Source organism: Rhinichthys klamathensis, unplaced genomic scaffold, assembly GCF_029890125.1.
Source record: "Rhinichthys klamathensis goyatoka isolate OS25496 unplaced genomic scaffold, OSU_Roscu_1.1 h1tg000005l_1, whole genome shotgun sequence".
Classification (NCBI taxonomy): domain Eukaryota; kingdom Metazoa; phylum Chordata; class Actinopteri; order Cypriniformes; family Leuciscidae; genus Rhinichthys; species Rhinichthys klamathensis.
Window position 1 is genome coordinate 1,544,190 of NW_026606558.1, and position 21,334 is coordinate 1,565,523.

The 21,334-nt window shown below is 37.4% G+C and overlaps 3 protein-coding genes across 6 annotated transcripts; 2 read left to right on the top strand and 1 right to left on the bottom strand.

The window, feature by feature from the left end:
* Nucleotides 1–1,236: 1,236 nt before the first annotated feature.
* On the bottom strand, nucleotides 1,237–9,309 carry dennd11 (DENN domain containing 11). Of its 4 annotated transcripts, none has more exons than XM_056254625.1 (10): nucleotides 8,709–9,309; nucleotides 7,817–7,916; nucleotides 7,013–7,171; nucleotides 5,656–5,812; nucleotides 4,297–4,435; nucleotides 3,391–3,522; nucleotides 2,954–3,104; nucleotides 2,787–2,855; nucleotides 1,714–1,905; nucleotides 1,237–1,337 (listed from the first exon to the last, which is right to left on the bottom strand). In XM_056254625.1, exons 1-10 carry the CDS (start codon nucleotides 9,091–9,093, stop codon nucleotides 1,319–1,321), a joined length of 1,503 nt encoding a protein of 500 aa, XP_056110600.1. In that variant the 5' UTR covers nucleotides 9,094–9,309; the 3' UTR covers nucleotides 1,237–1,318. The 4 variants fall into 4 exon arrangements, with proteins under 4 accessions (XP_056110600.1, XP_056110590.1, XP_056110609.1 ...); XM_056254615.1 differs by having other exon boundaries at nucleotides 1,237–1,341; XM_056254634.1 differs by having other exon boundaries at nucleotides 1,249–1,609; nucleotides 8,709–9,308.
* Nucleotides 9,310–9,690: 381 nt separating this feature from the next.
* Nucleotides 9,691–16,322, top strand: wee2 (WEE2 oocyte meiosis inhibiting kinase). The gene is made up of 12 exons (XM_056254642.1): nucleotides 9,691–9,872; nucleotides 10,278–10,532; nucleotides 10,669–10,868; nucleotides 10,943–10,997; nucleotides 11,125–11,294; nucleotides 12,161–12,282; nucleotides 12,394–12,540; nucleotides 12,639–12,740; nucleotides 13,721–13,806; nucleotides 13,979–14,149; nucleotides 14,730–14,878; nucleotides 15,919–16,322. Exons 2-12 carry the CDS (start codon nucleotides 10,287–10,289, stop codon nucleotides 16,052–16,054), a joined length of 1,584 nt encoding a protein of 527 aa, XP_056110617.1. The 5' UTR covers nucleotides 9,691–9,872; nucleotides 10,278–10,286; the 3' UTR covers nucleotides 16,055–16,322.
* Nucleotides 16,323–16,961: 639 nt separating this feature from the next.
* On the top strand, nucleotides 16,962–19,951 carry bida (BH3 interacting domain death agonist). The gene is made up of 4 exons (XM_056256576.1): nucleotides 16,962–17,066; nucleotides 18,416–18,687; nucleotides 19,452–19,585; nucleotides 19,702–19,951. The coding sequence occupies exons 2-4, from the start codon at nucleotides 18,450–18,452 to the stop codon at nucleotides 19,888–19,890; spliced, it is 561 nt and encodes a 186-aa protein (XP_056112551.1). The 5' UTR covers nucleotides 16,962–17,066; nucleotides 18,416–18,449; the 3' UTR covers nucleotides 19,891–19,951.
* Nucleotides 19,952–21,334: the final 1,383 nt, after the last annotated feature.

Consider the following 21,334-nt stretch of genomic DNA (forward strand, 5'->3'; position numbering starts at 1 on the left):
TATCTCACATACACAATACCAGACAATTCCACCTGTACAATTATGTTACATGGCTGCTTAATATACATTCTCCATTCATTTACAATCAGACACTAAATAACCAACCAACAGATTTATAATACAGAAGTTCTCAATTTCTCTGATAGATAAGAAATGTAAAAACTAAATTCACATTTAGGCAAATCTAGGTTATAAGCAACAGTATTATTTATTGTTAATTTAAATATTTTATTTAACATAATTTAAAGAACTTTTGTCCATCCAACTGTTACAACCCTGAGTGCCTGCACTCGTTCCTAAGAAATCAATTGTCACAATGCGTTATTTTGTTAGCAGGTTAAAATTTAGATGGATAGTGACTTCAATCTGAACAGGTCGAGTAAATGCTTTTCCATTTATGTTTTCTTTTGAATTTCACCTATATGAATTATGCAGCTCTACAAATAATTTGATTAATTAAGGATCCAGTTTGGATTTTCACAGGATGAACATATAAACACACAAATCCACAAATTAATCGGCCTTGTGAGGTCAGTCTGCTGCTGTTATTCTGAAATTATCGACCCAAACACATTTAAATAAGAAACCCCAAATATATACAAATTCAAAAGTCTTTCACAAGTGATAATCATGAGCATTCACTGATGACAAAGACAGGAATAGGATCACATTCATTTCTTCAGAGCAAATTAAGTGACTCAAAAAGCTGAATGTAACATTTCTGTGTCATTTGCATCAAATGTGCATCAGCCGGTGCATTAAATGTACAATTTACATTCAATACCAAGGGTGATAGTAATTAAAGGCCTGTATTCAGCATGAACAAACACATTGTATGCTCCATTTCATCAGTATGTAATAACAGCATTGAAATGACATTTGGGGAGTGAAATAAGAATGACTGAGAATCTTCTACAGTGTCGTTCATTCTCATTAACATACATGAATAAGTTCTGTGCCAAACTACAGTAGCAAAACTGATTGTGTCTCTTTGTTCATGCACAATAGATCACAAATAACACAACAAACACACTGACAGATGCCATTTTTTTCCCAAAACGAAATTACTGGTTCACATGTATATGATTAAGTTAAAACAAATGTGGCATAGATTGTGCTTCACCATCACAGTAGTAGTGTGTAATATGCAACAACCATAAAACCTTTAGAAATACAGATATGACATTCAAAGCAAACTTTACCAAACCGTTGTTACCAGCATAAAAAACCCAGGAGGATCCAGGAAGGAAGTGAGAGGTGCTTTTTCGATTCTCTGGTGTCCAAGTGAAGCAGATTTATATCCACTGGGGACGTCACATCAGTTCCCCCAGACAGCACTGGCTAGAAGAACAAAGTCACAACTGAAGACCACAGATTGAAAAGCGGTAGAGAGAGGCACAGAGATCATGTTTTGGAAACAAGCTTAGGCAGAGTCGAGAAGAAATCCAAGATGGCTGGAAGGATACGAAGCACACAGGCAGACAGACAGACAAGCAGAAAGACGTCACTGGATTGACTGGCCGCAAAGTGCACAAAAAGCCTGCAGTCAGATTGCACCTTGTTGGTGTTGGCACTATCAAGTGTGGTCCAGAGGTGTCAGGAATGGCTCCTGAGATTGCCAAGCCAGAGAAAGAGAGAGAAGAAAGCAGGTAATCAGTAGGCAGTGGGTTGTAGCCCTAATAGAAAATGGGCTCCAGAGACAGAGTGTCTTACGGGCAGCAGGGGTTGTCGATAACCAGCATGACGTCGATGCCGTAGATTTCCAGCAGGTCGACGAGAAAGCCGCGGTCGGCCTGAGGATCCAGCCCCATGGCTCTCACGTGCTCGGCAGTCAGGGTAGGATCAGCGCTCGCCGCCAACTCAGACAGGGTCTGGAAGATTCTGTTGTTCTGTTCCATGAAGAACCTGGATCACAAACAGAGGCAGATTCCATACTGATTAATTACAGCAACATACAGTAAGTGTCATTTTTCCATTGGCTTTCACGAGAAAAAGGTCAAAATAAAAGTAAACATATGTCAGAAAAACTGTGCTTCCACAGCTTTAGATTTATATTATATTAGAGTAGACACTCAAGAAATAGTTGCTTGATGTATAAATAAGGCTTTTTACATACTAAATGCAAAGCATAACAATGCAATTTACATGTGCAAATTTATATGGCATTTACATCAAATGTACTAGCATTCAAAAACTCTGGGGTCAATAAAGGGTTTTTTTTCAGCAAGGATGCATTAAATTATTTGAAATTAACAGTTAAGTTTATAATGTTACAAAAGATTTCTATTTAATTGCTCTTCTTTTGGACTTTCATGGTTTTCTCCAAAATATTAAGCAGCACAACTGTTTGTTTTAGAAATTTATCCTGAGCACCAAATCAGCATAATAGAATGATTTCCGAAAATTCAGCTTTGCAATCACAGGAATAATTATATATATATATATATATATATATTAAAATAGAAACATTTATTTTAAATTTTACAATATTGCTGTTTTTACTGCATTTTTGGGTCAAATAAATGCAGCCTTGGTGAGCATCAAAGACTTATTTCAAAAAACAGTGTAGAAAGAGAAATGTATTTAATCAAACTATCCAAAATTCAAAGTATAAAAATATAGTATTGGATTTATCATATTCCAAACAATACTATATATACGTATGGTTTCATTAAGCTTAAACTATTTTTATAGAAAGTGTATTGAGTTGTTCCATTTACAAACACTTTCCGTCTCACTAAAAACTGCTGATGTGATAAACTGACGTGTGTAATTCCATCACGTACAAAATGAAGAGTTCTTCCTCATTAGATGTGCAGTCTCCATCCACCTCCTGAGAGTACAGCAGCATCTGCCTGCAACGACAGCAACATCAGCATATGCCTGTGGAATTATGTTTTCATGTGTTTTTTTCCACCTCATATGCCTTTCAGATTTTAAAAGGCAGGTGTACCTCTGCTCGCAGAGCTTGCGATACTTCTCTCGGTCCGCACTGTTGAGTCTAAGCAGAGGCTGGAGGCTCTCTCTGTGTGTCTTTACATTCTGATTATCAATGTAGACATCATACAGCTCCTTCTTTTCCTCAAAGATCTTCTCTGTAGTACCTGAGAACCCAAATAAAAATCAAAAAAAAATCAAAAATGCAATTCACTCCACTGATTTATTCTTACTGATACTACGTTACAGTACATTATTCTTTCTCAAATTTATCAACTAATACAGATGTTGGAGGAAAAGATTCTTTTTTTTTTTAAGGATCAACCAAGAACTACACTCATTCTGAACTTAAATATTATTTAACATCTACTGTTTACAATGGTTAAACCATTTTGTGTCTGTGGAATTATGAATTTTGCCAACTTCAGTCCTTGAGTCCACTGAGAGACTTACAGGCCACATAAGACAGCTCAGCCTCAAGAGCAGTGATGTCAGCAACGTTGATGTAAAAGAAGGGGCGGAACTCCGGAACAGTCAAGCCCATCCCAGGAATAGACACATTAGCAAGGCAGCAGCAACAGTATACTAATGGATGCAAAACAACACATAGCAAAATAATCATGAGTTAAATGTGAAAACACCCAGAATTATATAATAAAAGTTACAGCTTAAAATAAATGCACAAATCATTAGCTATGTTTCCATTCATGCTTTATAAATGACTAGCACTTTATTTTATGTGATATCCCAAAATTTTCACATAAAAACAGGTGGATGGAAACATAGCTAATGACAATGCCAAGACATTGGCAAGTGCATGTTGATAATCTATAAAATTGGATTCTCAAGTTATTCTAGGGGTGTGTTCACACTTGTAGTTCGGTTCGCTTGGTTCGTTTGGTCCGGACCAAAAAAAAAAAACATTTAGTCCTGTTCCGCTAATTGTTCACATTGGCATTTTAACACCAAACCTAAAGATACCGAACCTAAAGGCATAGAGATATTATGTTAACGACTTTTATTATATATTTCGCATCAGAACCAACCGAACATCCAAAACAATGCTGTGTGCTGGGCTAAATCCGCTAGTTGTAAGTACGTAGCCTACATATGATGGTATTTTGACCATCTGAGAACTCATGAAGAGCTTATAAAATGTGTAAAGGAGTCAAAACAGCGGCCAGAATCCCTCCGTCACACACACAAACAAAGATCTGCTGCACAGTGCGCACCAGGGTTCGTTTTAATTTAACCAAACATGCCAAGTGTGAACATACCCTTAATTTGTTATGGAAAATAAGTAGAAATGTTAGCCATGCCCATGTGTCAATGTGCATGTTAATGGGTTTCCTCTCTCACCTCGATAGCAGACCACACCGACAGGGGGAGGAGAGAAAATGAGGATGCGTTTCCTGAGCAAAGCAAACTTCCACAGCACCATGATCTGCTCTCCAAAGAAGCGGATGAACTGGGACATGCAGCCAGCCGGGTGTGTAATCTAATCCAAGGTGTACAGAGAAAGTGACAAAATGAGTTGCTTCAGATTTCTTATTAAATGACTCCACATATACAGACACACCACACATATTAAAAAGGTCCTTTAAGTTTATAAAAAAATATATATGACAAATTTTAGATCATAGAGAAAATTATGAATGAAAAAAAGAATTATTCATAGCCATAGACCTTAGTCAGGGTAGCAGCATTTATTATTTGACAGGAATGAAAACGAGGCTGTGCGGGATAGAATCACAGTGTGTTCAACGGACCGTACAGTTGTTACCAATCATACCAATCGTCCAGCCGACAAAACTTGCTTCCGAAAGAAAAAAAGAAAATCAGTAGACAAAAACTCCATAACACAGTTCTGAAAGTTGTGAGTTATGAAAATCACGTGATCTAGGACCTTTATTCAGTGCACGCCACTGTAAAGACTGTCCCTCACAGCCTTGTTTTCATCTATTAAATTCAATATGGCGTCTACCCTGACTAAGGTCTATTCAGACAATAATTATGGCCATTTAGCTGATTATTCAATCTAGTATCATCTTTAAAATCCTCTGACAGGCTTGTCAGTGCAATTATTCAAAGTTCAATTTTCATATTTTGTGAACTTATTTTTTATTTTTATATATATATATATATATATATATATATATATATATATATATAGAATTGTATGTACTTTTTGTGTACTTCATTCTTGATATCATTACATTTTATTATTTACCGGCAATTTTATGTAACTATAAAAACCATAAACATTTAGAATGTGCATATTCAAGACTGAACAAGGCCATAGACAATGAGGCCATAGGCCATAGACATAACAATATAACCAAATCTAGTTCTGAGCTGAAGTATACATCAGCATATTTATCTCCTCATGTGGAATTCTTCTTTAACAATAGAGGATCTTGCGGTTTTTACACAGGCAAATTTGTCTCACAATAGTTATTTTTTTACTCCACGAAACTGAACTCTCCCATGCTTATGCTGCTGTCAGGATGTGCAGAAGTAATGCACTCTGATTAATCAGTAACATGAAATTCCCCGAGTGGCCTGGCCTAGATTTCTTTAGAAACTAAAAAATAACTTCAAAAAAAAAAAATCTAATTATCTAAAGCTACTATCATAAAAAAAATATTTAATGAAGAGATCTTTAAAAAAGCAGAAGCTTTGATTAGTGGCAGACAATATTGGGTTATATCTTCAAACCTTCATCTCTGGATGCATGCAGCGGTTGACTATGGGTCCAAGAGCGCTGGTCGGGCAGGCTGTGACCAAACCGTTCCCTCCTGGGGGCAACACTGCCTTTTTATCCTCGTAGAAAGCTTCCAGTGGAGAGTACTGGCCTGGACACTGCAACTGGTGCCTGTAAGAATGCATTTGCAGAATTAAAGCTAGTCTAGGCAATGTTTCTCATAAACACTTTTTGTTATACTGGTTGAAACTCTCTTCACATCCTGATAGTAATCAATAATTTATTAATTCATAAACCAATTCAGTCATATCTGACTCTTGGTGATTCTATGGGCCATACGCGATTTAAATTTAAAGTCATTAAAACAATAATAATAATAAAATTAAGTTTATGGTTCTCTGATGTCAGTTAATGGTCACATGATATACAGGTAAACAAATAAAATATTTGTATGTTTTTTAGTAAGTGTTTTATTTAGATTGTTTTTATTTTAAAATGATTCATTTTAATTTTACACTCTTATGATTGAATTACTTAATAGCTTTTCATTAAACTCAGAAACCCGTGCAGTTCCATCATGAACCCCAGTCTGGGAAAACCTGACATAATGTAATATTTAATGCACTTCATGTTGTTGATAACAAAGAATGGAATACATTTTCTTTCTCTTTGTATTTTTATATTAATATGGTACAAGATTATCCTTCTCAAATCAATGTGATAAACAAAGTTAGGTCAAAAGTAATCTAAAAGTAATCAAAGTAGTCAGATTACATTGTCTTAAATATGTTATGTAATGGATTACGTTACTAACTACAATTTTTGTCATGTAATTTGGAATCAGTAACCGACTATATTTTATAAGTAACCTACTCAGCACTGCACCCACACCTACAGACAATTTTAGAGTCTCCAATTCACCTATACTGCATGTTTTTTGGATTGTGGGGGAAACTGAAGTGCCCAGAGGAAACCCACGCAGACACAGGACAGGAAGAACATGCAAACTCCAAACAAAAAGGCTTTCTGGCTCAGTCGGGACTCAAACCGGGGACCTCCATGCTGTGAGGCGACAGAGCTACCCTGAGCCACTGTGCCGCCCTCAGCAATTAATAATAGAATAATAGAAAAATGAACATATCTTATATGGAAGACTCAGGACCAAAAAATCTGAATGCAATGACAGGATGTCCTACCTGCGCCTGTCAACCTATGTATTTGCATACCTTCACGCAGATATCACATCATCATCACATGCAACTCAGAGCTTATGTTTAATGCATAACAACATCTTAAAATAGTAATGATGCGTGCAAAAGAGTAAGAGGAGGAAACAAAACAAGGTAAAACGTGATGCAAGAATACACTCACCGGACTTGGTTTTCCAGGAAGTGCATGTAACGGTATAGCAGTGTGTAAGAAGGAGACAAAATCCCTACAGATTTCATCCGAGCTCCTCGTTCCAGCTCACTTTCCACAGGCATGTTGGCAAAGCATGCTAGTCCAAAGTAACAGCCTTTACGGAAATATCTACAAAAAGAGACAAGCACATTTAATCTGGATTAATCTACATACATGGCTATGTGCACAAATTAACCTGTTTGAATGCAAGTATGAAAATACTACTGATCAAACAGTTTGCCTCATGATTACAAATTATCTTGATGAATGTGACAGACACATTACAAAGCAAAATAATTGGTCAAATCTTATGTAACAGAATGAGAGAGAACAACAACACACAAGAACAACACAAAATTCACTTTTTTATGGCCAATATTTGGATTCAAAACATTTATTCCATTTCTAGGTTGTTGGTTGAAATGTAACATGAATAACAAATAGATCCCATAAAGGATGTAATGTGAGGTCCAGGGCAAATGTAACACTAGATATGAAATAGAAATTGCATGACTAAATTTAACCTGAATTTCATGTATTTCAGTAAAAAAAAAATATTACAAAAGTAAGTAAGTCCTACTTAAACTTTGTTTAAATTGTGCAGAACATTATTGAAGTGTGTCTTACTAATTTTACCACAGTTAAATCAAATGTTTATTATAGGAAGGTAGTTTTGCAGTTATTAGTTATGTGTTATGTACGAAAAGTTTAAAAATGTTACAATTGCCCTCGGCCCCTTATAAATACAATGAAATTTAAGAAAGAGATTCCTACATGAAGTCACTTGAGATCCGATGAGAGCCGCTGGCCATTGACTTGAACTCTACTCCCTCCAGATTCACATCTTGAGGTAGGCACCATTCTATCATGTTCCCTGTAAAAGACACAATGTGGGCCTATGTAAACAATTGTGAAGCTGTTGGACTAGGTTTTAGTCAAATAGTGTTTGCAGAAGAACACAAAAACTCTCCAAATGCCTTTCTCTGCTAAACTTAGAAGCAAAAAAGGAAGTTGGATAAGAACAGTACAGTAGTCTGCCGGATGACTTATACAACTCTCACTTCATATTCTATTCATTTTCTTACTAGTGATAACACAAAACCTCGCATATGGGAATATTGAGGATGCCTCTGTCACAAACACACAAGGTGTTATTGCACACTTCTATAATAAACAAGTTTTCAGTTTCTGAATTAAAAGCTATTTTTGATATGATTTGTGTAGCTTACAGTAAAAAATAAGTGGTGTAAAGATAAGGAAGGAATGTAGGGATATGTAGTTCAGCTTTCATTATTAACAGACAGCAGAGACTAAAAAAAAGAATAATATAATAAAAATATATTGTTTATATTAAAACTTTCCAAAACACTAACATACAGGAAGCCGATTTTGTTGTCATATGACAATAAAATAACAGTTTTATTTTTTGCAGAAAAGTTATTGTTATTAAATTAAAATAATATTTGTTTTTTTAAATTGCAATAGGCTATACATTTCTAAGAACTTTTTTTATTAGAAATTATTATAAGAACTAGATATTTTAAAGATTTCTCCTCTTCGTCATCATCATCATCTCAGACATTCTTATTTGTGACTCCCACATACATTTTTTTTTTTTCTCTCAGTCAGTTATTTTACAGTACCGGTATTTGTTGATTAACCTCACCCGATCTGGTGTCGAAAGTCACAACAAACACAGCAACAATCTGATCTTTTTCCTCCCATCCAGACCCAGTGATCCTCCGATCCCTGACCGACAGCCCATGAAAGGCGCAGTCTCCCTCTTCATCGGTGGCAGAAGCATCTCCTCCCGGGCCGCGGTGTTTATAGGGAGAGTGTGCACTTTCACCTGGAACAGCTGTTACACTATTCGGTCTCGCTGGGCTTCTGTTTAGGGAGATATCTACCCCTACACTGCCCTCGGTCGGGTAACTCGATAGACCGGATTGTATTGAATCCCCAGTCTCCGGTGATGGAACCGATGGGGCAAGTTCGGCCGGGGGAACCTCCTCCCAGTCCAGCAGCGGGGCGCGATCCGACTGCTCGACCATAGCGTTTTTCGATATCGACTATCGAAGAAATAAACAACGTCGTCGCACTCGGTACAGAGCGGTCAGTCGGAGAGACCAACGCCACGCAAAAAACGGAACATAGCGCTTGCAATACAGACAATCCTTAAATGTAGTAATACAGACAGGGTAACAGACGCTACCCAGGCGTACACTGTTTTGATGATGTCACACACTTCCGCTCACGTGGTGCAAAAGGGTTCTCGTTATCAACCTCGTCCTCCCACCCGAAAAATAAATACACCGAATTATGTTGTCTGTGTGCGCAGTCCCCTAAAATAAATATGTTGACGACTTCTAACGACCATAATTAGCTTTCCTTAACAGTCAGAAATCATGTTTTGTTAACCACACACATTTAACTTTTTTAAATGTTTTCTATAAATAATGTTTTCTGAAAGTGTCGATATTTGTGTAGTCTATAGTGCTTTAAGCATATGAAGGCACGGACATTTGAATAAAGAAATACTTGTGATTAGGCTACTTATTCTGTTATTCATTTCACACACAAACGTACGTCGTCGGCTTCCTATTTGGATCATAACAAATCTTTTCGGGGAACAGATATACAACAGATTCGAGTTTGTTCATGTGTGAAGTGCCGATCGGTTCAAGTCAAACACACCTACTGAATGAATCTAAACGCTTGATACTAGTTAGCAGAGTTAATTAATAGTCGAGTCACTCCGCCCATAGTTAAAGGACCTCGTTAACTTTGACGCGCCAAGTTCAAGCGTGGTCGCCCGTGAGCTCATTTCAGGGTAAGTTGGAACTGCATTTATGTTCAAAACTGCATAATAACGCCATGGAAGCGACTGTGAAAGAAGAATCTGTAAATATTTAGCTTTACTCACAATAAATCATCTTTTGAGGCCTAGCGAGACTGCTCTCATAGCATCAAATAACGACTGATTATGTTTGTCAGTCATTTCTTTACCTCAAATACATAGTGTGTAAACAAAACTTCAGCAGATCTCAATTGCTATAATTAATTTTAATAAACCCATATACACCATATAAGTTGTTTTATTGGCCATCTGTCACCCCAACCTGTTGTTGGTATTGCATTGACCAACCCATATTGGCTGACCACTAATTTACAGTATGGTAGTTGCCATTCTAAACCCCTTTAGAATAAATCAGTGTTTTTTTCTTCCTGATTGTAGTGGTCTGAAATGGCATCTGTGAATGCAGCACAGCAGCACCTGAACTTCTCCAGCAGTGGGGAGGAGGACAGCAGTGACAATAGCTTTGATGAATGGGCACACAGAAGTGTTTCGATCAGAAGCCCTTGTCGGACGCCCCGGATACAGCGCCACCGCACCAGGAGCATCACTGTTTCCCCTTCCATCCCTACTTCTCCCTTACTGTATGCTGCCTGGAAAAAACTCCGGCTTTGCGACTCGCCCAGTACACCAAAGGTAATCTTACAGCTCTACAGTTTCATGTGAACTTTGATGCAATGACAGTCTACGTTATACTTTTGTATGAGCAATACATATACAGTTGACCGTATATAGACTTTTATTTACATCATCCAACTTCCTCCACTTACAGAGTTTGCTGTCTAAATCGACCCTCCCTTGCTCTAGCAGCAAGCCGTGTCGCAGTCAAAGTTTCCTTCGTCTGCCTAGTGCTTTTGACCATGTGCCCTCAGTGAACGTTAACCCTTTCACACCAGACACGGTGCGCAGGAACAGTGAACACCACAAGAGGAAGAGTCAAAGGAGTGATGATTATGAGGATGATGCACAAAGGTAACACAGCACTTGCATATAAGCAATGCCCATTGAGGAACTGGATTTACATTGAAGTACCTTTATTTCAACAGATCTATGGACACTCAGAACTCATCAGAGGATGAAAGTTTCTTCCTCCCCTCAAAGGTACAGTTTCAAAGACCATAGTTCATCCTTGTCTTTTATGTAGTAGGTTTATAATACTTCATAATCCTGCCGGAAGCTTTGGTAAATCTGTGTTCTCTCACATGGTCTCCCATCTGTTGGCCTTCAGAGGCCAGCAGTGTCATCCCGCATGCTGTCACGTTACGAGAGTGAGTTTCTGGAGCTGGGCTGTATCGGCAGGGGCGAGTTTGGTTCTGTGTATCGATGTGTGAAGAGGCTGGATGGTTGCATGTACGCCATCAAGCGCTCGCGCAGGCCAATTGCAGGCTCTGCCAATGAGTGAGTCAGCACTGCCACAGTGCTTAATAATCTTCTTTTTCCAAATGGACCCTTTTAACATTTCCGGGGTTCCCCCGAAGCTGAAGTCATCATAGTTGGGTGAACTTGTAATGGTGACCCGGAGACGACAGCAAATATAATTTGTGTATTCCCATTTGCTCCAATAGCCAATGAAAAAAGCCATGGTAGTGTTTCCATGACTTTGCAAAAGAGGGGAAAAAAATATACTCTTAAAAATTAAGGTTATTTTTTGGCATCAATGGTTCCATGAAGAACTTTTAACATCCATAGAACCTTTCCATTGCTTGAAAGGTTCTTTAAAGTGGAAAAAGGTTCTTCACATTGACAATTTTGTTTAAAAAAGGTTCACTGAAAGGTTCTTTGGAGAACCAAAAATGGTTCTTCTATGGCATCGCTTTGAATAGCTCCTTTTGGAAAACTTTAAGAGTGTAGAGAAATGGCTTACAGCAGTCAGAAGAGAGAATGTCAAATTTGCTGTCATTCCCTCAGCCATCATATTAGAAAAATCTTTGCAGCAGTGTTAATTTATTTTTTGTAATTTACTGCCAAGGTAATATAACACCTATTATAGCATTCTAAATGTTATTATTATCATTTATTTATTTTTAAATGAAAAAATTTACTAGATTTGCGATGTTGATAATTGTGGAAACGTGTCATCATAGTCTGTGACAAGGGTCCATTTTAAAATCTCCTATTTGTATCCATGAACTTAAATGTCCTAATTGAACTAAGGCCTCATCCTGGTTTAATCTAAGGCCTGTGTGTAGTAAGGTTAAGATTTTTGTGATTCCTTGATGAATCTTAGACCTTATTAATGTAAAACAAGTTCCTTTTTTTTTCAGACAGTTGGCCTTAAAGGAAGTGTATGCCCATGCGGTGTTGGGCCATCACCCTCATGTTGTCCGATACTACTCTGCATGGGCTGAAGATGACCACATGATTATACAAAATGAGTACTGTGATGGTAGGACAGAAGATCACAATACAACATACTGTAGATGGCTATGTGTTTGTGTATTGGTGTTGGGACTTTTTTTTTGGAGAACTAACTCTCAATGTTTTTTTGGTCTTGTAGGTGGTAGCCTCCATGATGCTATAACTGAAAAGGAGGAGCAAGTGGAGTATTTCAGAGTTCCTGAGCTAAGGGATCTGCTCCTACAGGTCTCCATGGGGGTCAAATACATCCACAGTTCAGGCCTAGTGCACCTCGACATCAAACCCAGTGAGCTCTGTCTCTTTCATTGTTTTTCACATGCCTCTACCACTTAATGAGAAATTTGACTTTTGACTGGCACATGCTTAAATTTTCATCCTTTCCAGGTAATATTTTCATCTGCCGTCGACCCAGCTTGAGTGCTGGTGGAGAGGGAGATAGTGAAGAAGAGGATGAAAGCCCTTCCTCTGGGGTTGTATATAAAATTGGTATCTTCTTAAAGTGTTTTCCCTATTATTATTATTATTATTATTATTATTATTACACATTCAGGTTTTTAGTGATCCGGAAGGTTTATCTAACACGGATGGATCTCTAAATTCCCCCAATAATAGTATAAAATAAATGTCCTGAAATAATTAGTTTACCGAAACCTAAATTAAATCTTTAATTTAGCTGAAAACGTAACTTAATTTGGATAACTGAGCTTGTTATGCTGTTCAGGGTGATGGATTAAAGGGGTCATCAGATGCAAAATTTTTACTTTTATATAGTGTTTGCATATAAATGTGTCTTTGCAGTGTGTGGACAACCACCATACAATGAAAAAAAAAATCCATTCACTCCTTTTTTTTTCTTCTTTTTTTTTTATCCTCTAAGTCTAAACACTCTCAATAATCAAGACGTTTGGATTTTCTGAGCAATATGATGTCATATTGCTCATGCTCTGCCCACGACCACTGACAGACTGCCGCGTATTCGCATATTTCCTCCCTCGGCCATTTGTATACTGTCCACCAAGGCAGGTTGCCAAGGCAGCACTTTATGTGTCTTGTGTCGACATGCCCCATGGAAGAGAGGGGTGGGGTAAGCAGTTGCTCATTATCATGTAAAGAGACATGCACCGAAACGGGTCGCTGTGAACCGAGCTGTTTTTGAGGTAAAAAGGATGTTGTTTTACACAACCATTGAGGAACGTATGTTTAAACTTTACATGAGACCCTAAAGAATCATACCAACTTGTGGAAAATGAGCATCCGATGACCCCTTTAAACTAATCCTAGTAAAGTTCTTCAGCAACAAGCTGCCTTATGGTAAAGTCTGTCCAGCTGTCCATACAGCATACATATTTACCTGTTGAGGCTTATCCATGTTGTGCACACAAAATAGTCGCTGACAGTCAAACCAAGCCTTTTTTTGACCTTTATATATCATTAATAGCTGATATCATGGGTCCCTTGTTCTTTAGGTGACTTGGGTCATGTTACATCCATCTCAAGCCCTCAGGTAGAGGAAGGGGATAGCCGTTTCCTGGCCTATGAGATCCTGCGAGAGGTACAATATCTGTTTTAGCTTTCTCAGGGTGTTTAGTTTGCTGCAGAGCAGTGCACCGATCTTATAAACAATGACTGACAAAACAATATAATTGTGGATGTGACCAACTGTTGGCTTTTTTTTTTTTTTTTTTTTTTTTTTTTGCTGGCTGTATTTTTTTTTTTGTTTGCAGGACTACACGCATCTTCCTAAAGCAGATATTTTTGCGCTGGGCCTGACAGTGTTATTAGCTGCTGGAGCTCCACCACTTCCTCAGAATGGAGACAACTGGCATAGCCTCAGACAGGGTGAGATGCCCAGCCTGCCCCAGGAGTTACCAGCACCCTTTAAAGACCTTTTAAAGGTATGTTTGAGTAAGCACATCTGAGTGATTCATTGCATTCACTGTAATGGTTTCGACAAAGCAAGTTAAGTTTCCCAAAATTATCAGTTTTCTACTTCCTCGACCTCAGAGACTATTTTAGTAAGACTTAGCATTTTAGTAAGATTTAAGATTTTAGCATTTTAGTAAGACTCGGGTGATCCTCCTAGAAGAGATGTATGAATCCATTGTAAACCATTACAAAAAAACTTCAAAACCACCAGTTTATTCGTGAGAATTCTTCAGAATGGCAGAGGCCTGAACTGAAACTAAAAGTATCAGCATTCAGGGGAGTCTAATTCCATTTAAATTACCATGGTGTGTATTCATCATATTCAATTAGTCATGGGTGGTTAAAAAAAAAAAAGCATGTACTTTTATTCCACCAGCAGAGGGCATAGAAATGCTGAGCAATGTAGTTTCGGTTCAGTCCTCTGCAATTCTGAAGAATTATAATAAATGTGCTGGTGGCTTTAAAGTTTTGTTTACCATGGATTCATACATTTAGTCTCTGAGGTCAAAATTAAAAACCTAATATGGACAATACATTTGTTTTTGATAGACTATGTTAGATCCTGATCCTACTACAAGGCCATCTGCATCTGCGTTGTGTCGGCATGATGCACTGCGCAAGGAGAGAGCTGGCAAACTGGCTGCACAGCTTCGCAAGGAGCTAAATGTGGAGAAGTTCAGAACGGCTATGCTGGAAAGGTGAGTAATCTGGCATATACTATACTCTAGTACTCTATTTCATAAGGAAGCACTACTTAAAGGGATACTCCACCGTTTTTTCATATTAAACTATGTTATTCTCTTATCTAAGACGAGTTGATACATACCTCTCTCGTCTCAGTGCGTGCACTGAATCGCTCTGTCGGGCGGAGAACTTTGAGAGCAGTTAGCTTAGCCCCATTCATTGTATATGGGCCAAACAGAGATGAAGTTAGAAGCGACCAAACACATCCACGTTTTCTCTATTTAAATATAGTTACACGAGTAGTTACACGACCAAGTATGGTGACATTAAATAAAATGTGGCGCTTTTTATAAGCGGGTAAAATGGATAACTATAATGTATGGCGGAATAGCACTTATTGGGAGCACTTCGACTCGGCGCTGTAATATCTTCACTCGTGAAAAGTCCTCTCCCCCTCTCCCTCTCCCTCTCCTTGATACTTCGTCAACTCTGCACAAAAAACTACTACTACTGCAGGCGTGCAGGTCACGTTGATATTGACGTTGATAAATGACAGGGAGAGGGAGAGGGGGGAGAGGACTTTTCACGAGTGAAGATATTACAGCGCCGAGTCGAAGTGCTCCCAATAAGTGCTATTCCGCCATACATTATAGTTATCCATTTTACCCGCTTATAAAAAGCGCCACATTTTATTTAATGTCACCATACTTGGTCGTGTAACTACTCGTGTAACTATATTTAAATAGAGAAAACGTGGATGTGTTTGGTCGCTTCTAACTTCATCTCTGTTTGGCCCATATACAATGAATGGGGCTAAGCTAACTGCTCTCAAAGTTCTCCGCCCGACAGAGCGATTCAGTGCACGCACTGAGACGAGAGAGGTATGTATCAACTCGTCTTAGATAAGAGAATAACATAGTTTAATATGAAAAAACGGTGGAGTATCCCTTTAAGGAAGTAGTTCCTATTTCATAAGGAAGCAAGTATTGTTTACTTCCTTGAAATAATCACTTATGCTGAGGTATTTATTGCAACGCCTTTTATTTCTACTTAGAGAACTCAAGGAAGCCCGACTGGCTGCTACCTCACCCCAGCAGTCATCCCAACCAGGGTCTCTTCCGAGAGCTGGGAGGAAGCTTGTGGGTAGAAATGCACCCCGGTCAATGAGCTTTGGTTTCCCCGGATACTAGCACTGAATCATGTACCGTCTGAACATGCCTACAAACTGTATTTCTGGAATGCAACAGTCAGACACTTTTGCATTACTCAGCATGTCATCGTAAAAGTAGGACTTCAGATCCTGTTTTTGTCTTGAACTTGACTCGTCAAAGACGAACACTGCCACTGCTGTTTTATGTGGTGCATGTATCGGCACATATTTAAGGTTGCTGTTGAATGACAAATTTATCTTGTCAAATAACCATTTCATTTTAATTGTAAATAAAGTTTTAAAATGTTTTTTTCTGAGTGATTGCTGATTGATGTACCTTCAACTCTATCTGCTATGGTTGATTCAGCAACATCACACTTCACAAGAAAAAGACGGCAAAACAATTAAATGTCCACCAGGTATGCATTTTAGTAAGACTCGGGTTATCCTCCTAGAAGAGATGTCCTAGTACAGTGGTTCTCAAACAGGGGGCACCAGTATGTCTTTAAATGTGTCATATTAGCATATTTAAAAGATGTACAGCTTAAATCTGACACATTTTTTTAGTTTATTACAAGGGGGGAAATAGGAGGGGTTTGAAAATTGTCTGTCTCGTTTTAGTCCATTGTGCACGTGGTGTACTAATATTAAGTTTGTCAATTGTCAGCCAACTCCTCAGAATTCCTTATCTGGCAAGTGCAGTCTAGCAGAAGGGGAAATTCGTTTCCAAAAACCCCTTTCTCCTAAAGTGCAGGTCAGGTCTTTCAAGAGACTTTAAAGTCGGTTTATCTTTGCCTTCTCGGCGATTATGTAAAAAAAATGTCACATCTTATTTTAATGCCTTAATTTTTAACAAACAGCGAGAATATCTAATATGTTTTCAGACGGGAAATTCCGTACCGGCAGACTTTGGCCACGCCCTCGTACGTGACGCGTCACTGATACAAACGAACAACAAGGCTTGAAGATTCTCATTTCTCTCAGCACGTTTGAGTTTGTTTGTTTTTTCGGAGATGATGCCTCACCGTCCGGTATTTTGACTGAAAGTTTACGTAAGTAACGAATGTTTCTTCTTTCACTCAAAATAAAATACGCTCGACACGATTTTGAACATTTGCGTCAAAGATTATTTGTCATATAGTAAGTTAAGTTATAAAATTAGTACACCCAGGTACTTTTGCTACGAAATCGTAGCCTTTTCACGGTTTGTGTCGATAATGTCACGACACTTTATGCAGTTTCTTTAAATATAAACATCCATTCACGTGTCTAACGTTAACTTACTCTAGTTTATCTAACGTTAACTTACCTAGATAGACCAATACGCTTCCCTCAGTATGATTCAACTTTCGTGTTAGTGCAGAACTGCACGTGATTTATGTTCAGAAATGTGCTGCATCTGGTTGGTATTTTTATTTTTAACTGCATTAATCATTGAGCTTTTGTGTGGTCCTTTTTAGAGATGAATTTCGACTTAAGTCTGTCTTTGTTTTGATCTGAAAATCATTTCTTCTGAAACTGATCTTCGGCACAAAATGGGGGAATCAGCCAAACGCACTGTTTACAATTAAATTTGTATTCTAAACTTCATTAAGACTTAGAAAATTAGCCCTTATCAATAATAGACCGAATAATGTTAGCTAGCCGCTAACTGTTTTCAGCTGCTTGCTAGTTAACGTTATCTAACATAACTTAGTAGTTTGAGCTTGGATATTTCATCATCTTATTACAAGCTAACCGTCGTCACAACCATGAACTAACGTTACATGTTTGCGTTTATTTAGCTTTTATATATCATGTTTTATTTTATATACAGTTATATAATATATTATAATACACAGGTGTTCATGTAGCTTAAAGAATGGAGCATGGCATTATCAACGCCCAAGGTCATGGGTTAGATTCCCCGGGAATGCATGAACTGAAAATGTATAAACCTTAAATGCAATAGCTTTGGGTTAGAGTCTGTCAAACGCACAAAGAAGTACTGTCATAAAGACTTTGTAAAACTTCATAACGTTCTCTGTTATTTACTTTATTTTTATATTGTTTTAACAAATGTGAATGTCAGGTTTAGTTCACTTCTGGGTACAATTTTTTTCCCTAGACCATATATATATATATATATATATATATATATATATATATATATATATATATATATATATATATATGGTAAAATATTATGCATTTAAATTATATATTTATCAGACTGTATAGTTTTGAAAATCATTACCGTGTCTTTTTTTTTTTTTTTTTGTCATGATATCTGGTGAAATATTAAATAAATTTAAATGATATACTGATCAGGGTTTATATAGTCTTGAAAATCATTTCCGTGTCTTGTTTTTGTCAAGATAACGAAACTAACTGCTTTTGTGTTTTTTTCTTTTAATTGCAGAGCACCTGTATGAGGCATAACACAGGTTTGTGCAATGGACCGCAACAGAAAAATTGACAATTTTCCGCACTGTTCCCTGCTGCTCCTTTCCTTTTTTGAGCAAAAAGGCTGCCAAAATAGTGAGCTTAAAAGAGAACTTGATGATTTGGATCTTTCCGATCACAATTATATTGAAAGTGATGGCGATTTACAAACCGATGGACATAGTTCCTCAGTCACCTACAGAGATCTTTTACATGAACTTCAGAATCAAGTTCAGCCTCAACTGCCAGGTATTTTTTATTTTCTCTTATCTTATTTGTACTGTTCTGATTACCTTAATTGATACCAGTAAGCCAATGATTATTTTAATGTTATGGTTATGGCTGATATCTATGGAAGCTTGTTTCCACCATGAAATAAAAAAAAGGTAATTGCGACTTACGATTGTGATTTTTTTTTTTTTTTTTTTTTTTGCAATTGCAAGTTTATACCTCTTTAACTCACAATTCTGACTTTATATCTCTCAGTTCTGACTTTTTTCTCACAATATCGAGTTTACATTTCTCAATACAGATTTTTCTCTCAGAAAAAGTCAGAATTGCGAGATGTAAACTCGGGATTGTGAGGAGAAAGCTATAAAAAGTTTTTATTTTTTATTCAGTGGTAGGAACGAGTTTATATAGATAACTGATAAATAGACGATATTTTATCTGATGAAAATATAACACAAAAATGTTTTTCTCAAATCATGATATTGTTAATATGTAATATTCTGAGGTGGGGCCTCCATTAGAGAAAAGTAGGCTACTTCAATTAATAGTGCTACATCTTTGCCGTAATCTGGCATTATCTGGTTAAATTACAGCTATTTGATATGAGAAATTGTCAAATTGGAAAAGAGTGCCCACAATTATATAGTCCAAAAATCTAATCAGTATCAGTCAATTTTGCATATTTAATTTGCATCCCTAACTTTTAGTTATATTAAAACTACTGTATAATGTTTGCTGTTGTCCATGTCAGTTAACACGGCTCTTATGTATCTCCATCTCAGTTGATGCTGAACAGGCTCAGGCAGCAAGGGAAATGGCTGCAGAGCTGATCAGAATTGCAGACCTTCTTGAGCAGAGAGTCCTGTTCCAAGCCGCTGAAACTTTGACCAAGAAACTGGACAGTTGTGACACTCAGGTAAGATAAATGATTCTGAGCAGTTTTATTCTAATAAATTTACACTAATGGTTCCTCCTTAACCCATTAGTATCATTTAACACTCATATCTCACAATATTCTTTAAACATTTGCAGTTATGGTCCAGACATCTATCTGATGGAGTGCAGGGCTTACTTCACCAGGTGGCCGGAGCCAAAGAGTTTAAGAAGGAACTTGTCGAGATGGCCTTGACTTTTGTGCTCATGAAGACTGTGTGTGAGCGTGTGCCCTGCTTTTTGTTCAGACTTTATGGCACTGTGGTGCAGTATTTCGGACCTCGCTGATCCCTGATGAGATCTGTGTACCAGTTATAAATTTGTAAGAGATATGTGAATATGTTTGTAAAAATAAAAGATACGTTTGAAAGCTTTTGCCTACAGGAAAGAGAAAGTTGGGTCATGGTTGGTCAAGTCTTGGTCATGGTCAGGTCTGAAACCTTTTTTTTTTTTTTTTTTTTACCATTGTTACAAGTTTACTTTTTTCTTTTCTTTTTTTCATTACTGTTTTAATACTGTGTGAAACAAGTAATTTTATTTTTGCATTTTGGTCATGTTAAGTTTTACGATTAGGCATTAGACTGTTTCTTTAACTGCCGTGGAAAAATTTCCAGAAAATAAACCCTTAATTCCCAGAAAATTGTATATTAAACCAAATTAGAGAAAAATGTGCATCATTCATATCTCCTCTGCTAACTTTGTTTAAAAATGCATTATTGTCACTCAGCCTGTACGGGATATCACATGATCTCTCATTCTTTTCATGTACAACAAGCCTGAGTCATATCAGTACAAAATAGAGGAACCAAACTTAGTTTCTGCTTACGTCTTTTTTGTTATTTTAATTTAGGCAGTGTTTCATTATAATCAAATTCATGCTTAAATTAGGACACAAAACACCAGGTTCACCCTTGATTGAAGTTTTATTTCACAGCTTTTGTCCATCTATGATACAAAAAACCTCACTTGCAAAAAAAAAATAGCACTGTTTTCTCTGACGTGAGGTTTCCAACCAATGACACGACAGGTGGATCCTGCCTGTAGATTTAACATCTGCTTATGTTTTTTATTGTTTTGACAAAGGTCTCTATTGGATAGGCACACAACAGGGAAACGGGGGTGACGAGGCTGTGCCGTGAAGGCCTTTTGAGCTTTTAAGGATCAAACAACAGCAAGAGATACAGACAAGGTGTAAATCAGAGGCTGAAGACAGACATTACTTTGTGTGAGGAGACAAAGAAAAACAGTGAAGGACTGATTTGTGTGGCTCAGTAGACATTTAAGAGACATTCTGGTCCCCCAACCCTGAAGTCAGCTCTTGATTTAAGCAACAGACAGTTAAATTTAGAGTAGACAATGTTTTTCATAATCACTTTTTGTTATACAAGTTTAAGCAATTTTCACATCCTGATAGCAATCAATAATAGAAGTAGTCTAAATATTTAAAAAATATACATATATCTTCTGTGGAAGTCTCGGGACCAAAAAATGTTCGTCCAATCATTGCATTCGGTTCCTTATTCAATAATAGGATGTCCTATCTGCCTGTCAATGTTGCATGACTTCGTGCACCCTGCTCGCGCAGACATCACACGTCAGCGCATTTCATGAGGCCATGCAGAGTTGTAGACAGTCACGAAGTGCTACAAACAAACAACAGCCACCTTTTACAGTTCCTCCTGAACTAAACCAAGCTAATGCTGCATTCACACCATAACTACTGTAATTAAGA

Excerpts from the sequence above, each read along its gene's own strand:
- dennd11 (XM_056254615.1), bottom strand. The coding sequence starts at position 9,093 with ATGGTCGAGCAGTCGGATCGCGCCCCGCTGCTGGACTGGGAGGAGGTT. Across the intron at positions 3,523-4,296 it reads CGGTGTGGTCTGCTATCGAG|TATACTGTTGCTGCTGCCTT; the intron begins GTGAGAGAGGAA and ends TGCATCCATTAG. Across the intron at positions 1,906-2,786 it reads GAGGAAGAACTCTTCATTTT|GTTCTTCATGGAACAGAACA; the intron begins GTACGTGATGGA and ends TTTGTGATCCAG.
- wee2 (XM_056254642.1), top strand. The coding sequence starts at position 10,287 with ATGGCATCTGTGAATGCAGCACAGCAGCACCTGAACTTCTCCAGCAGT. Across the intron at positions 12,541-12,638 it reads GCACCTCGACATCAAACCCA|GTAATATTTTCATCTGCCGT; the intron begins GTGAGCTCTGTC and ends CATCCTTTCCAG. Across the intron at positions 14,879-15,918 it reads AGAACGGCTATGCTGGAAAG|AGAACTCAAGGAAGCCCGAC; the intron begins GTGAGTAATCTG and ends ATTTCTACTTAG.
- bida (XM_056256576.1), top strand. The coding sequence starts at position 18,450 with ATGGACCGCAACAGAAAAATTGACAATTTTCCGCACTGTTCCCTGCTG. Across the intron at positions 18,688-19,451 it reads AGTTCAGCCTCAACTGCCAG|TTGATGCTGAACAGGCTCAG; the intron begins GTATTTTTTATT and ends TCTCCATCTCAG. Across the intron at positions 19,586-19,701 it reads TGGACAGTTGTGACACTCAG|TTATGGTCCAGACATCTATC; the intron begins GTAAGATAAATG and ends AAACATTTGCAG.